Source organism: Nipponia nippon, unplaced genomic scaffold (assembly GCF_047370975.1).
Source record: "Nipponia nippon isolate SJK-2023a ecotype South Korea unplaced genomic scaffold, ASM4737097v1 scaffold_4, whole genome shotgun sequence".
Lineage (NCBI taxonomy): Eukaryota > Metazoa > Chordata > Aves > Pelecaniformes > Threskiornithidae > Nipponia > Nipponia nippon.
In genome coordinates this window covers 120,329,367-120,343,717 of record NW_028262358.1, presented here as the reverse complement: position 1 = coordinate 120,343,717, position 14,351 = coordinate 120,329,367, and the positions used below count along the sequence as shown (strand labels likewise).

The 14,351-nt window shown below is 37.9% G+C and overlaps 1 protein-coding gene across 3 annotated transcripts in view; it reads right to left on the bottom strand.

Annotated features, from left to right (window-relative positions):
- Positions 1-14,351, bottom strand: part of RCAN2 (regulator of calcineurin 2) — a 92,213-nt gene that overhangs the window by 39,997 nt on the left and 37,865 nt on the right. The window contains exon 1 of one of the 3 annotated variants that reach the window (XM_009467335.2): positions 745-1,009. The exons of the other annotated variants lie outside the window; for them this stretch is intronic. Coding sequence (XP_009465610.1) covers positions 745-831 — 87 coding nt within the window. The 5' untranslated portion in view covers positions 832-1,009. Of the gene's footprint in view, positions 1-744; positions 1,010-14,351 lie in introns of those variants that run through there. 3 annotated transcript variants of the gene reach the window in all.

Sequence of the window (14,351 nt, the reverse complement as noted above, 5' to 3'; positions counted from 1 at the left end):
GATCTGTGAAAAGCATACTTAAAATTCCTCTTTCGAACTTAATTTGCAGTGATTTTCTTGCAGTAATATGAGAATAAATGAAAAAGATAATTGATTTAAACAGTAAGCAATTGCACACAATGACTTTTCTACAGCAGTTGTCTAATTAAGAGACTATGAGCCCAGCATATCAAGCCCAAGATTTAAGCATTGTTTTTGAGGTATTCATATGATATGCAAGATGCACAACTTTTTGTATTCTGTTATATTGCAGGTGCACCAAAATACTTGCTACCAACTTTTAACCCTTCACAAAAGGATTTGGATCTGAAGAAAAGAAACAGCTACTGTTCAAGTGAGTAAAAATATCTGAAGATTATCAACATTGATAAATAACATTTACGGCAAGGCTGATCTAAAAAGTGACACTGGACTAAAAATATCTCGACAAAATTAACAATGAATGATGTGTTATGAGCATGAAACATGCATATGCACAGATGTCAGTTATATAACCCATTTCTTATATCATTAAAGAGTAAACACCAGCCTATTCTTTCAGCTTATCAAACACAGTGAAAAGCAGGCACATTTCTTTCCCATATTTCTCTCCCCTAATTAACAGATTTTTTTAACTGCATGTCTTTTACTACTGCAGCAGAATCTCATCTGCCTCCTTATTCTGAATTGCTACATACAAATGCCTATTGCTCCCCAAAGGCTTTTCTAAGAAGCATCTGTAACAAAAGAATTGTAGGTGCATACCTTAACCTCTTGGTTGGCAAAAATCTCCACGTCAACCCCACAGGCAACCAGAGTGGAGACATCACAGTCCATGCTACGGGCTGGCATCCCCCCCTTTTGTACACAGAGTTAGGCAACCTCAGAGTAACAAATGATTGGAAGGGGAAAAAAAAAAAATCTTCAATTCAGTATTGCAATTGAACAGTCCAAAATTCTGTCTCAAGGCTGACAATAACTGCAAGCTTCCGACACAAGCTCTTTGCACTTAACTGAGTTGCTCCTTGCCTTTCCCTCGTACACCCACCAACTGAGCAGGCACAGCATAGTAACAGCGCTATTCCATCTCTCATGGCAATGACATCACCACAAAGACTGACATAAGCTAAATCTATTTTTTCAACCCTTTTATCTCTAGGCAGCACAGTGGATCAAATTGAACATGATTATGTGCTAAATCTGAACTCGGACTAAATCAATTCAAGCAGCGTTCACTGGCAACTGAGTCATAGCTGTTGTTTCAGCTGAGCGCTTATGTTGGCAAAAAAGATCGCCTGACACTGAAAGCTCCACTCTGAGTGTAAATTAGCCCAGCATTTAAAGCCACTAAGCTCAGGGTAACGTTCATTACTTTATTATACTTTAAAATCTACAGCAGAGCACTAAGGAAAAACAAAACAAAACAAAACAAAACAAAAAACCAACAAAACCCCTCACCATTCTGCTTTTAATAGCTCTAAGTCTTTTTTAATAAAGCATGCTATTTAACCCCACCCATGAGATTAGAGAACATCTAGTCCTATATCATCAGGAGTGATCAACATACTGCAAATTCGATCCCAGTACTTAGACATACAAGTTGCACTATGATCTTCAGAAAGATCAGAGGCATGTCTGTGTGTGATCGGGAAGTCAATGCCCCTTCAAAGAACAGAACATGAAAATTTGCCTTGAAATTAGGACTTCACACTAGGCAACCTTTACACTGTCTGTCCTTAGGGTGACTCCTTCACAAATGTACCAGTATGCAACTGAAAGAAATAAATTTGAGTAAAGTGAAGAAGTTTTACACCTGCTGACTCAGTGGTCTGTTTATTCTTTGCAAGTTTATTTTTTAATGATAGAGAGAAATAAAATATCTACAAATTTGGGACTTCTAAACTTGATCTTTATCCCAGACTTGCACCATTGTTTTTCCTCTAATGTTTCACTCTTGTGATCCATAAATTACTTTTAATTGTTGCAGGCCTAGAGATGACATTTATGGGTAAATCAGACTAACAGGCTGTTGTGGTTTAACCTGGCAGGCAGCTAAACACCACAGAGCCGTTTGTTCATTCCTCCCCTGCAGTGGGATGGGGCAGAGAATCAGGAAAAAAAAGTAAAATTTGTGGGTTGAGATAAAGACAGTTTAATAGGACAGAAAAGGAAGGGAAAATAATAACAATAATAATAATAATAATAATAATAATAATAATAATAATAATAATAATAATAATAATAATAATAATAAACAAGTGAGGCACAATGCAATTGCTCACCACGCGCCAACCGATGCCCAGGCCGTCCCCCAGCAGTGGTTGCCCCCTGCCCCAACCAACTCCCCCCAGTTTCTATACTGGGCATGATGTCCTATGGTATGGAATAGCCCTTTGGCCAGTTCAGGTCAGCTGTCCTGGCTGTGCCCCCTCCCAGCTTCTCCCTAGCAGGGCACGAGAAGCTGTAAAGTCCTTGACTAGTGCTTGACTAAGCACTACTTAGCAACAACTAAAACATCAGTGTGTTATCAACATTATTCTCATCCTAAATCCAAACACAGCACTATACCAGCTACTAGGAAGAAAATTAACTCTATTTCAGCCAAAACGAGGACACAGGCAGAATTAAAATATTTAGCTACTGATATAAACCTAGCAGCAGCACATAGCTCAATGCAAGAGACTGTTCTGCTTACTCTGCTTCATTGACAGCTGTTGTACCTTGGATCACGTTCTATGATGCTGCACAGTTTGCTACTGATATTTAAACTAGGTTGTGTAACACTATCTCAGATACATGCTGAACCATGGGCAGTTTGCACTGTAGACTACCATACCCTTAATGAAATTCAAAATGAAGACACCTGGGGAAAATATACCAAGTTATATACCAGCACTGTGGATTCAGGCACCTAAAAGCAGAAGCAGCTTCAGATTAGAGTCAAGCTACCCAGCTTCCTGTCTTATTCTTTCACCAGCACCGTAAATTTGGTAAGAGCAGGGAATTCCAGATTAGCCGATGACAGAACAACCTCCGCTGAGAAATCCCCTCTTTACCGCTGTGAGCTGGCAGTAAGGTTAGATGCTGTTACAGAAAAGCTGAGATCTCTTAACAGAACATTCTTTTCCAAGTTCTATTGAATTTTTTGCCCGCTTTTTAACTTGCATTTATAGTAGCCCCTCAGCAGTAATCACAAACTAAGACCCAGAACCAGGACAGAAACATATCCCAGCACTGAAGATTTTACAGACCAAGACTATACCAATCAGCAGAAATGGATAGAGTAGTACAAAGCAGCAAAAGAATCAATATGGTTTATCATGGTAATCAATTGTTTTGTATACCAATCACTTCATCACTGTCAAGTTTTTTCATAAACCATAGGAAAAGACTTTTAAGAAAGAATATGAACTTAACATTTTTGTACATGTTTAGAAGAACTTCTATTCATATATTTAAATATCATATATATGTGATATCATAGAAAAAAAGTTAGAAGAATGCCTGATTGAAGTTCTAAGCAGGCAGCAATGGAAAAATCCATGCCATCAGAAAACTGAGAAGTTAGTAAGTGGTTATCAAAGAGCTCGAAGGAAACACTGAAAGCAAAGACTAGTCATGTATATCTGCAACTAATGAAAGTTTTAACAGTATGGACCAACAGGACAAAAAAACATAACAAACAATTGAAAGATGAAAAGATCAAGAATTAGACAATGCTGATCCCTAAGGTCTAGAAAGACATCTGAAGTGAAAGTGCCTGGCCTGAGTGTGGTTTCATAGCAGTGATGGAAAAAAGATCTTACAATACAGAGCTACACTGGCTAGTTCCATAATAATTTATTTCCTTTTTTCATTTTTAAAACTGTCAGCTATCAATTTCAGTAGCCCATCTCCTTAATCTTATGAAAACCAGTCCATGGTGTGTGAACTAACCTGTTCCACTTCACGATCACTCTTGCACTTCTACTATTCATCTCCTTTCACAACAGAATCATTGCAATTTTTCCACTCCACCTGAGTAAGGAAACCTTACTGAGATCACAGTTACTTTCATTTCTTGTTTCTTCTTGCCTGTTCCTAAGCATAACCTATTTTTTCCCCTTAAAAACCACTCTAGCTCACTCGGGGATTTTAGTGAGCTCTTTACAGAGACAACCTAGTTGTTTTTGCTTCTCGAAAACAAAGATTACCTAACAGAAGAACTCTACAGAGCATTTGAGCGCTTCAACTTACGTCTTTCAATATACGTCATATTCTATTTGTTACTACGCACTTCTCATTTGAAATCCTATGTAAGATTTTTTTTCAGGGCACTCTACAATTCCTTATAGTCTCATCTAATGTTAAAAAAAAATTTTATTATGGATAATTTAAAATTTATTAATATTGACTGCTTTCTCCAGATCAGAAGACTTGTTTTTCAATCAAATGTAAAGAAAGATTCCTTCAATTTCTTTCAAAACAATTCTTAACTGTGGCTCTAGATGGTCTTGCTAAATTCAATTTGGCAAACTCCCAAGAAAAAATAAAGCCGTATTTCATGCATATTTTAAAGCATCATATTTAATAAACACAAATTGATATAGACACATAATGCACTTCAGCATACTCGAAGAACTTACTCTTTCAGTAGGTTCTCCAGGTCACAAACTGCTGCTTATCCCACCTTTTGTACTAACGTGAGCAGGAAAGCCGCTCTCTTGTGGGCGGGTGCTAAGCCAGAAGGTTCGTGGATCACGTATATACCTTAAAGCTTCACCTGAAAGTTAAAGGCTAGACAATATATGGAATATTAATACTGACCAATACAAGCAGATTGTTTTTTCCAAGTAAAACAGTTGGTGCTGAGGACCTGACATCAACAGTATACCTATTTCAAGAGGGATTATTTTAGGCTAGCTCTAGCATGCCCTGTGGACTGGTACCCAGCAGCAGCAGAGTAGCAGCAGTCCTGGAGGCATCCTCTGGTTTAGGTTCATCTAAGGGAACCCACATGCAGAGTGCTCTGCGATGCGAGCCAAAGCACAGAAGGTGGAAGACCATTTCGGAAGAAAATGACCTGAACTAGAATGCTAATGTAAGTGCATCCGAAAGTATATAATGCTATTGCCATCCCCTACCAATTTTACATTGGGCTTAAGGCCACGACCACTAATTCTGAGAACGGAGAGAGAGAGTTTTGAACAGTCATTCAGAAGTTTCTCAGTTCATTTCAGGTTTGTCTGTAGTAACAATCATGCATGGAATTAAATGGGCGCCATTCACTACGTACGAATATTTCAGGTGAGTGAATTTAAGAGCAGTTGAGAGCCACTTGTACATCTAGGCTGAGTACAGAAATACCAAGTTTTTAGTTACATTTGTAGCCATGAAACAGGTTTGAGAACTCAGAATAATACTGATTAAACGTAACTCCAGGTGGTGTCATTCCTTCACAAGAACCAATGTAATCCTGTAGCATCACTAGACTCTCTGATGATTAACACTTGATGATCATGTCTTATACATGAATCAGCAATCCCCTTCAAAAAGACAAAAAGCTTCCAAAATCAGAAGGAAAATAAGTCCCTAGCCAGGGACAGTCTTGCGTTCTGGATTCGTACAGTGCCTGGGACAACACAAGCCTAGTCTACAACCTTTACTCCTGTGCGTGGAGTTTTTGTTTTTCTACAGTGTTACCATAGTTATAGCTGTGTCTCAGCCTGATACGTATAAATAGCACCTCAGATTTAAGACTTTGAGCTCAACTGTCAAGTCATTAAAACAACTTGTGCAAAATCTTGACCCTCCTTTTGCAAGCAAACTACTGCTGATGTACCCTTAGGGAAACTTCACTGTATCCAGACCTCACAGCCACATTGTAACCAAAAACACCACCTAAATTCAGAAGTAAGCATGACATTTTTTGCTCATGGGATGAAGCTTGTGCTCATTACTAGCAATAGAGAGATTATTTCTGTAGCAGCTCTTGCTTGCGGGTACAAACCATATTAAGTGCTGTACAAATCCAGAACAATAAAAAGAAACCCTACATCACTGACCCGTTGATGCTTGAATGGAACACCGTAAATAGATTCCCATTATGTCTGACTCAAATGTTTTTAATGATGTGCATCTTTATTGATCTTGTTCAACCTACAGAAGTCAAAAGTATTTAAACTGAGCGCCCTTATATACCTGTTGCTAGGAACATACTTTTACAAATATAATCCTATTTATTAACAGAATTATAAATACTTATAAAAACCCATAAAAATTTCGTAATGTAAGAGACAGCCCTGAAAAAAAGCTCAGAAAAAAGACAGTTGTTTCTCTGTCTGCAGCAGAAGATAAAGGCCAACTAGATACATTCTTCAGGAGCGAAGTTAGCTCCTTCAAAGAGGTTTTCATAAAGACATTAAAAGAAAGTGGAACACTGAAGATTGAGTAGGATTCAGCTCAGCCATAGAAGGAAAAAGAACATGCATAATTATTATTTTTTTCTTACGACAGTGAGCATTGACTCACGCTAAAGTAGATTACCCCCAAAAGCATGGAAGTAACAGATAGATCCAGCCAGGGGAACACAGCAGCAACACATCAGACCAGGAGAATCTGGGCCAAGACCTGGGAACTGAGGGAAGGAGTTCTCCTCGTCTCTAGCTATGCTGCGGTTTACGCTCTGTATATACTGAAGGGTGAAAGGCTGGTGCTTTCAGGACACGATTCAGAGAGAGATGTCTGAAGTCAAGGGAGATGTGAAAGCAAATGAGATAAAATACATTACCCGATGCTATGAGCTAGCATCACCACGCTAGATGAATTCACTGTTACCTGGAAATAATATTCCCACTCAATTCCCAAACGGAACAACCATCAAATGTTACTCTGTTAAATTATGCCCCTTTTAACATTGTTGTGAGGATTTTAACTCTTGATGTATACCCTTTTTTAATAGATGAAAAAGCCCAACATTCCATTAATGTCCATTAGCAAATGTCTCCAAGAATGGAGTCAAAGCTGAAACAAGAGGGTGTTAAGCCAGGGAAGCCTACCTGCGCCCGCTTACTCTTTCCTAGGTTCTAAATTACTATCAAAACTTCATGAATTTTCAGAGGCTATGGAACACAGCAATATCAAAGATATAAAACAGAGCATCTAGAGCATCTTTGAACTCCCCAAAGATGATAAATAGATGAATTATACATCGAATATCTTTTAGACAGAAAATTTAACTGGCACGTACAATAAATAAGGAACAACAAACTATCCAACAGCTACAAAACCGCCGATTTTTCCAAGATTAGTTTGACCCCCAAACTAAAGTTTCTACAAATTCTAAATTGGCAACAATTGTGGCAAAAAAGGACTCCCATTCACCCCTTCTCATAACAAATAATCTTTCCTATGGTTTGAAGATTTTTAAAGACACAGAATTTTGGCCAGAGAAAAAAGAAAATGGAAGTTTAATTAAACTTAGAATAACCCTAAATCAATAAATTCCTCCTATGTGCAGAAACTCTAGAGCTTGGAAAATCCCTGGCTGAACCATGCCTTGGCTGGCCTTGATTTTTGAAAGGTAACTTTTCTGTATTATAAGCGATACTTTGCTTTCCTGTAGGTAATAACTTTCTGTCAGTCACACTTATAGATCTCAGAACCTGGGTCTAAGAGTCAGAAAATAAAACACATCATAAACGTTATGTAGGATTTCTCCCTCCTTTAACAGAGATAACATCAAGCAACTCAAAACCCCACATATGATAATGTGAGACTACTTCAGTGACTAAATAAACAACTATGTCATCTAGCCAGCATCATTTTGCTGTCTCATTTGGCTACATACAAGTTTTAACTCTGAGTCAGAATTGCTCAGTTACTTTTAACGTGGTGGTATCATTCATAGTCCTTAGCTTCCAAGTATACGTGGGGAGGCGTGAGGGGGTGGAAATAAGTGTATGTGTCTTCTGTCTACTGGAAATGGTTACAAATCCTTCCCTGTGCCAGATCCACGCAGGATAAGAACTGTTACAGTTCAGACTACAGAACCCTCTTGCTCATAAAACGAGCTGCTGCAGTTCAGAAGTCAGGATGTTGTTCTTGATTCATTTGGTGAACAGATGACCACCCACAGAATACATAACACACACATGAATCCCTGGTAAGAGAAGAGGACCATAACCCTGCAGTGTAAGCTAAAGTTATTTGCAGTCTATCTACACAGTACCATAGATAAATTGCATAGGTTTCAGTTTTAAATTAATAGAACTAAACATAGATCTCCACATCCCGGTATATACATTGCCATTATATAGGCAACAGACTTGGGACTTAATTTCAGTGCTTCAGCACGGACAGCTAGTGCAATGTGAGATGCCTTACGGTATCCAAGACAGGGCTGACAAATGTGATGAAGGACCTCTGGAAGACCCTTCTCTTCTGCACCATCAGCCAGAGGCCCCGAGAGATTATCCAAGATATCTAAATTAGCACTAAGCACCTGTATTTGGGCAACTGAATGCTTCTTGTTCAACACATCTATGGACTCTAGAGTGGGATTTTGCTGACTAGTCACTTGATATGTAGTTTAAGATGGGCTGAATTGCTCTCTAACATCTACCAATTACTAACTAGATTTCCAGCAACTACATCAGAAACTTAAACATATAGTGCATACGTATAAGCTGACATTTAAGTGTTGATCTTGAACTGAATCCTACACATAACATTACCACCATGCCTCAATTTCTTCAACAGCAAGATAGGAACGGTGATACTTATCTACTGTGTAGACGTATGGCAATGTTAATGAGCATGTGTAAGACTTCCCAGGCAAATTTCTAATCAATAGATTTTTATATTTTCTTTAATTTCATAAAAGACTACAAAACAGGTGACATGCTTACATGTATTTACTCTTGCAGTACTTGAAAACAGAATTAAGACTAGATCATACATGGATTCTGTAAGAGACTGCCACACACACAAGATGCCAAGCCAAAGCTCTCAGAGCTGCAAGGAACTCTGAAATCTCAGGCACCTTCTCAGTTCACATTGGGAAGATGGAGGTGCTGATAGGCTGGCACAGGAGCACGATGCTGAAGAGACAGATGCAATTCTCCACAGAACCACCTTTGTGACCTTGGATGAAGAACAGACAGGAACACACATTCAGAAGGGCTCAGAGCCCTTGTGTTTTATTTGGATTTTAAGTGTAAGCTGGGCAGGACAGGTACTCTCTATTACTAAACATTATTTAACAGATGATGCCAGTTGGGATAGGCCTGTAATACTCCTGCCTAAAAATGTGATTTACAGTTATCCATGAACTCTGTTAACAGTTTCAAAATGTATTTTTAAATAATTTCCATTTACCCTTACTTGTCTCAGACTAGCAAGGAGGGTATTTAACATGCCTGTATGTTTTCCTTGTCATTTGAGATGCTTCATCACAGCAAAATGCCCTTGAAAGAAGAGCCTGGAATACCAATGCTCACTGCTGTGAGAGAGACCAACCTTATCTCTCAGCTGCAGCTCTGCACAGGACACACAGGTGAGAGATTTAATGGCTGTGCTGAGAGAAAACAGTGCTTACTGCCAAGCCAGCAAAAGCAGTCCAGTTCAAAGCGGGGGGGGGGGAAGGGAAAAAAAGAGTAAACTGTCAAACAGCATGCAGTCAGACAGCAAATAATGAAGAAATGAATAATAGATTTCTTACATAATTGCTATTTTATCCTGATGTTATAGGGTGGGTATTTATTTTGCTGCAACACTTTAAACCAGATATTCTCTTCTCCTGTTAATCCCCTGATCCAACAGCAGACAAAAAATAAGGTGTTGATACTTAAAATTTACCATATACAAATATCCATTCTTGTCTTCGTTACTGACAGAAGACACTGTCTTCCATTTTGATAAATTCTCTGCTATTGTTTTTTTATTTATGTTCAAAGGACAGATGGAGATTAGATAATATGGGACCCAAAAGTCAGATATAAAGCTTCTCCAGTGGCTCTGAAGTAAAATGTGAAATCTGTTAAAGTTGTGGGTTTTTTCCCCCTACAGCATATAACTATGATCAGAAAAAAAAAATCCAAGTAATTCTTAAATATTATATTAGTGAACTTGTAATGTATTTATAAAATGGCTTTATCCAAGTCCCTCCCCACAAGGCTGATTTCATGATTTCACAAACAGAAGAAAGAGACCATGATGGCCTGTTTAAGAGCTTGTATCTTACATGAAGATACAACAGATCAGATTTAGTTTCCCCTTTTTCTTATCCCTAAAAAACAGACTTATTTTCCCAACTAGAACTTGAGAAATAGTCTTCCATTGACCCAGCCCAGGAAAGGACCAGAACCAGTCTTTCATTCTTCTGTTTTGCACTCTCCGTTTACTCAATATTTCAGTAGTTTTTATAAAGTGTGATACAGCTCTAAATAGATATTAACAAAAATAAAATTAAAAAATCAAAACACAGCCAGTTCCCATACAGTCATCTCACACGTGACATATCAGTACAGTGGTTTCAGAAGATGGGTATTCAATACAGTTCTAGATTATTTAGTCATTCTATCCGTTAGTTCACTCTCTAATAAAAGGGCATTACAATGCACTGTCAATATTAAATTAACAGTAATTAAATAGCAGATACATTAAAAAATACAAGTGAGTGACAGAAAATTGATCTTATTTCAAAGCAATTTATCTATATTTAAACAATCAGCTTCCTTCTGAAACAGGGAGTTGCAAACAATTAATCCAAATGTATGCTATTACACAAAACATTTTATAGTAGAAGAACATTTCCATACAAAAATTCTAACTCACTCTAGTTTTGATAGCCTTCAGGAAAAAAGCCTGACGTACTTCTGATTCGAGCCATCCAGATCCATGGGAAGTCTTGTCTGCACTAGATATTCTGGCCAAATTAGAGCTACCACTAAAATGCCTAACAGAGAAAGCCTCTATGTCTACCAGTGCAGATTTTTCCCACTTTCGAACAATGGTATCACCCATACTTGCAGTTGAGGCAGCAGTTCTGCATTTGCCATACAAAGTCTATGGTAGATGCAAACTGTCAGTTAAGACAAGACCTCAGGCATACATGTTATTCCTCACCACCTTACTTTGTAAAGCCTCTTAATCACATAGAAAAGCCTAGACAACAGTGATTTTTCAAGAGTTTTTCCAAAGGCAGGAAGGGGGAGAACCCAAATATTGGCTTCAACTAACCTAGAGCAGTTCAGCTGTTACTTCAGCTTTTGGGTTTTGTTTGGTTTGGGGTTGTTTTTTGGGGGTTTTGGTTGGTTGGTTTTGGGGTTTTTTTGGGGTTTTTTTGGTTTTTTTTTTTTCATTTAAGTAACTTAGTTTCAATCAGGAGTCCCTGTAAAAACTTGAAAAAACAGGAACAACTGTTTCCATGAAGTTCTGTGAAGTTTCTTGTTTTATTAGAAACAAGACACTTTCTCAGCCTGAGATATTTATTTATTCTATAGCTTCTTACAGTCTTCCAGTTGCTTTACATGTAGGCAAACCCAGCTTATGAACTTATTTGACTTTGTGAATGTGCTGGTTAATTTTTTGAAGATTTCAGATTAAGTGGCTACATACATTTGGACCTACGACTGATCCCTAAACTGTACCTGCAGCTACACCAGTAAACTAAGTCTGCCAGGAATACTCTAAGCTTAGTTTTGACACCATTTAGCACACAACAGTCCATATCTGTGCTGGTACTGCTGGCCTACAAAACGAGAAATCTGTCTTCAGCCCACCTTTGGGGAATGTCTCAACTGCTGTGGAGCTCTACCTGTGCTCAGGAACTGCTGGGAGAAAACACTACTTAGCACAGCTAGATTCAGGCCAGTCTAACAATTTCCTAGCCACATTTACATAGACAAGCATGCTTGAACTTACTGTTGTAGATGCTGTTTTTAAGAATTCTCAGTTGCTCCCACTCCCAGGCAGACTTTAACAGTCAAAGATAGTTTGTAGAGTCCAATGGGCCTGTTCAATCACTATTTTTTTATAAAAAACTATGTTAAAACACTCAAATTGCAAAGGGGGAGGGGGTCGCTAGATCTCCGAGAATGCTAAGTAAAAATTCCACAAGTAATTTCAATCCCAAAACATCTGCCTTTGAGTTCTGTATGTCAAGACACGAAGATGTAGGCGCATTAATCTGATGTGGAATTGTTCTCTATAGCACAATCCATCTGTAATTTTGTCCAAGCTAGATTTAAACATCCAAGTGAGGAGACTCTCTTTGTTAAAGAGTGACATTAAAATTATCTGTTAGGACAATATGAATTTACCTGCTACTCAATTCTGCATTTCTAATCATGACCACTTGTGCCCCAGTTATTTTCCACTGTATTTTGTTCACAAACCTTATCACAGCTTACTTCACCTCATAATCAAGCAATGTATATTTAACAAGTAAGCTCTTCAAATTATCTAAGAATATTTGTTGACAATTTAACTTTAATCTGCTAATCATTTTTGTAACCTCTTACCAAGAATTCAAGGTAATATTCTGTTCTAGTTATATGAATCAATTCATAGAACAGTTACGGATACAGCTCTGATACAGAATCTACAGCTTGCCCTTATACAGGAAATTAAAGTTTATCACATAGCTATAGATCACTTGATTTTCTCTTTAGTCAGTTAAATTAGAACAATGCGAATAAGCTATGAAAAGCCAGCACTGAAGCACTCAAAAATCAAAAAATTCAAACCATTAAGAGTTAATCCAACAGCCTCGATTTTCATATAATGCACAGGATCCCAGCAGGGCGGGGGGGGAAGCCTCACTAAAAAAGCCCACTCCTCTGTACCCTGTGCCCTTTGACATAAGGTGCTCCGTACTGACCTTTACCATAAAATATGAATTTGAGATTGTATTTGTTTGGAGGTGACTATTTGTTTCACAGCTTTCCTCTGTAAAGGAATTTTTCCTTGCAGCATAAAACAAGTAAGGGTTACTGTAGAAAGGTGGTTGTTTCCTCATTGTTGAAAAGACAAAAAATACAAGTATTAATTTGTAATTTAATGTGCAACTTCAAAATAGTATCTATAAATTTTAGTCATAAACTGACCTTTTACAGTCAGAACTTCATATTCACCCTTCCAACTTAAGATGGGCAAGCAAAATTCTACTTCAGTTCACTTGAGATATCACCAATTATATTACAATTTCCTCAGGCCACAGAGATAAAATTAGGCTCAAATATTACAATACACAGCAAGAGGCATCTTGGGTGTACCACCTGCTCTCAAAGGAGTACTTGGAACTACTTAGTTTTATTCCATGGCACTGGTTTCATCAACTTGAACAAGAAGAAATTCATGCTCCAAAATGCACATAACAGAGGAAGGTCACAACTCTTTAAATTGGCTCTTAAAGGATCGCTAAAAAGTATTCTAATATTGGATGATATCAAATAATAGCAACCACTTCTCATGGAAAGAATATGCTCTGCAGCTAATACAGATTTATTCCCACTCTAAATTACTAAGCATCTCTCAAGCATGTTTATGTTTCAGTTACACAAGGAAGCAACTGAAGACAGTCACAAGCCAAGAAGCATTCCTTGAAGATAACTGAATTAGAACTTGAACAAAAAAATATTTTCTTATCTTTTGGACAGAGCAACTGAGAGTTATAAATTTCCTGTTCCGTCAATGTTCTTTTAGTATCTTAAAATATTATTGTAATGTCTGGTTGCTATTTACAAAATATTTTACATACACCAAAGAATGCAGCCAAATTTCTGAAGGGACATGTACCAGACCATATACAGTAAGCAGATTTTAAAAAGAACAAATTCCCCAGCAAAACAATTCCTAGATCAGGTTGCAGACTGTTGCAGGGCAGAGGGCTGCCCCATATTAGACTGTCCTAGAGAAGGCCGTTGAAGTCTTTAAGGCATCACATTCACTGTAGTGATGGCCATAGTACAAAAAATTTGGACATAAAAGAGTAAGAGAACATCTTGCGAACCACCAAAAGACAGCCCCAGTCTACCATCTGGCTATGAGCCAGGAAGCACAGTGGTCATGAAACAGGGACATGGTCCACACAGTCTTACACTGATCCCGCCTTGGCAGGAACATAAACCAACAGGGAGTAAAAGACATTCATTCATAAAGATACATGTTCTGACATCCATAAAGATAGTCCCAACTTGCTCCCTTTTTCCTGTAAAGATACAAAAGAGAAGCTAGACAACAGACAGAGAAGTTTCTATATTAAGATCCATTTATATGTGGGGCTAGCTCCAAACCTGTAAAATAAGTGTTCAAAAGCTACTAAATATCACAGAATCATAGGAGGGTTGGAAGAGACCTTTAAAGGTCATCTAGTCCAACTGCTCTGCAAT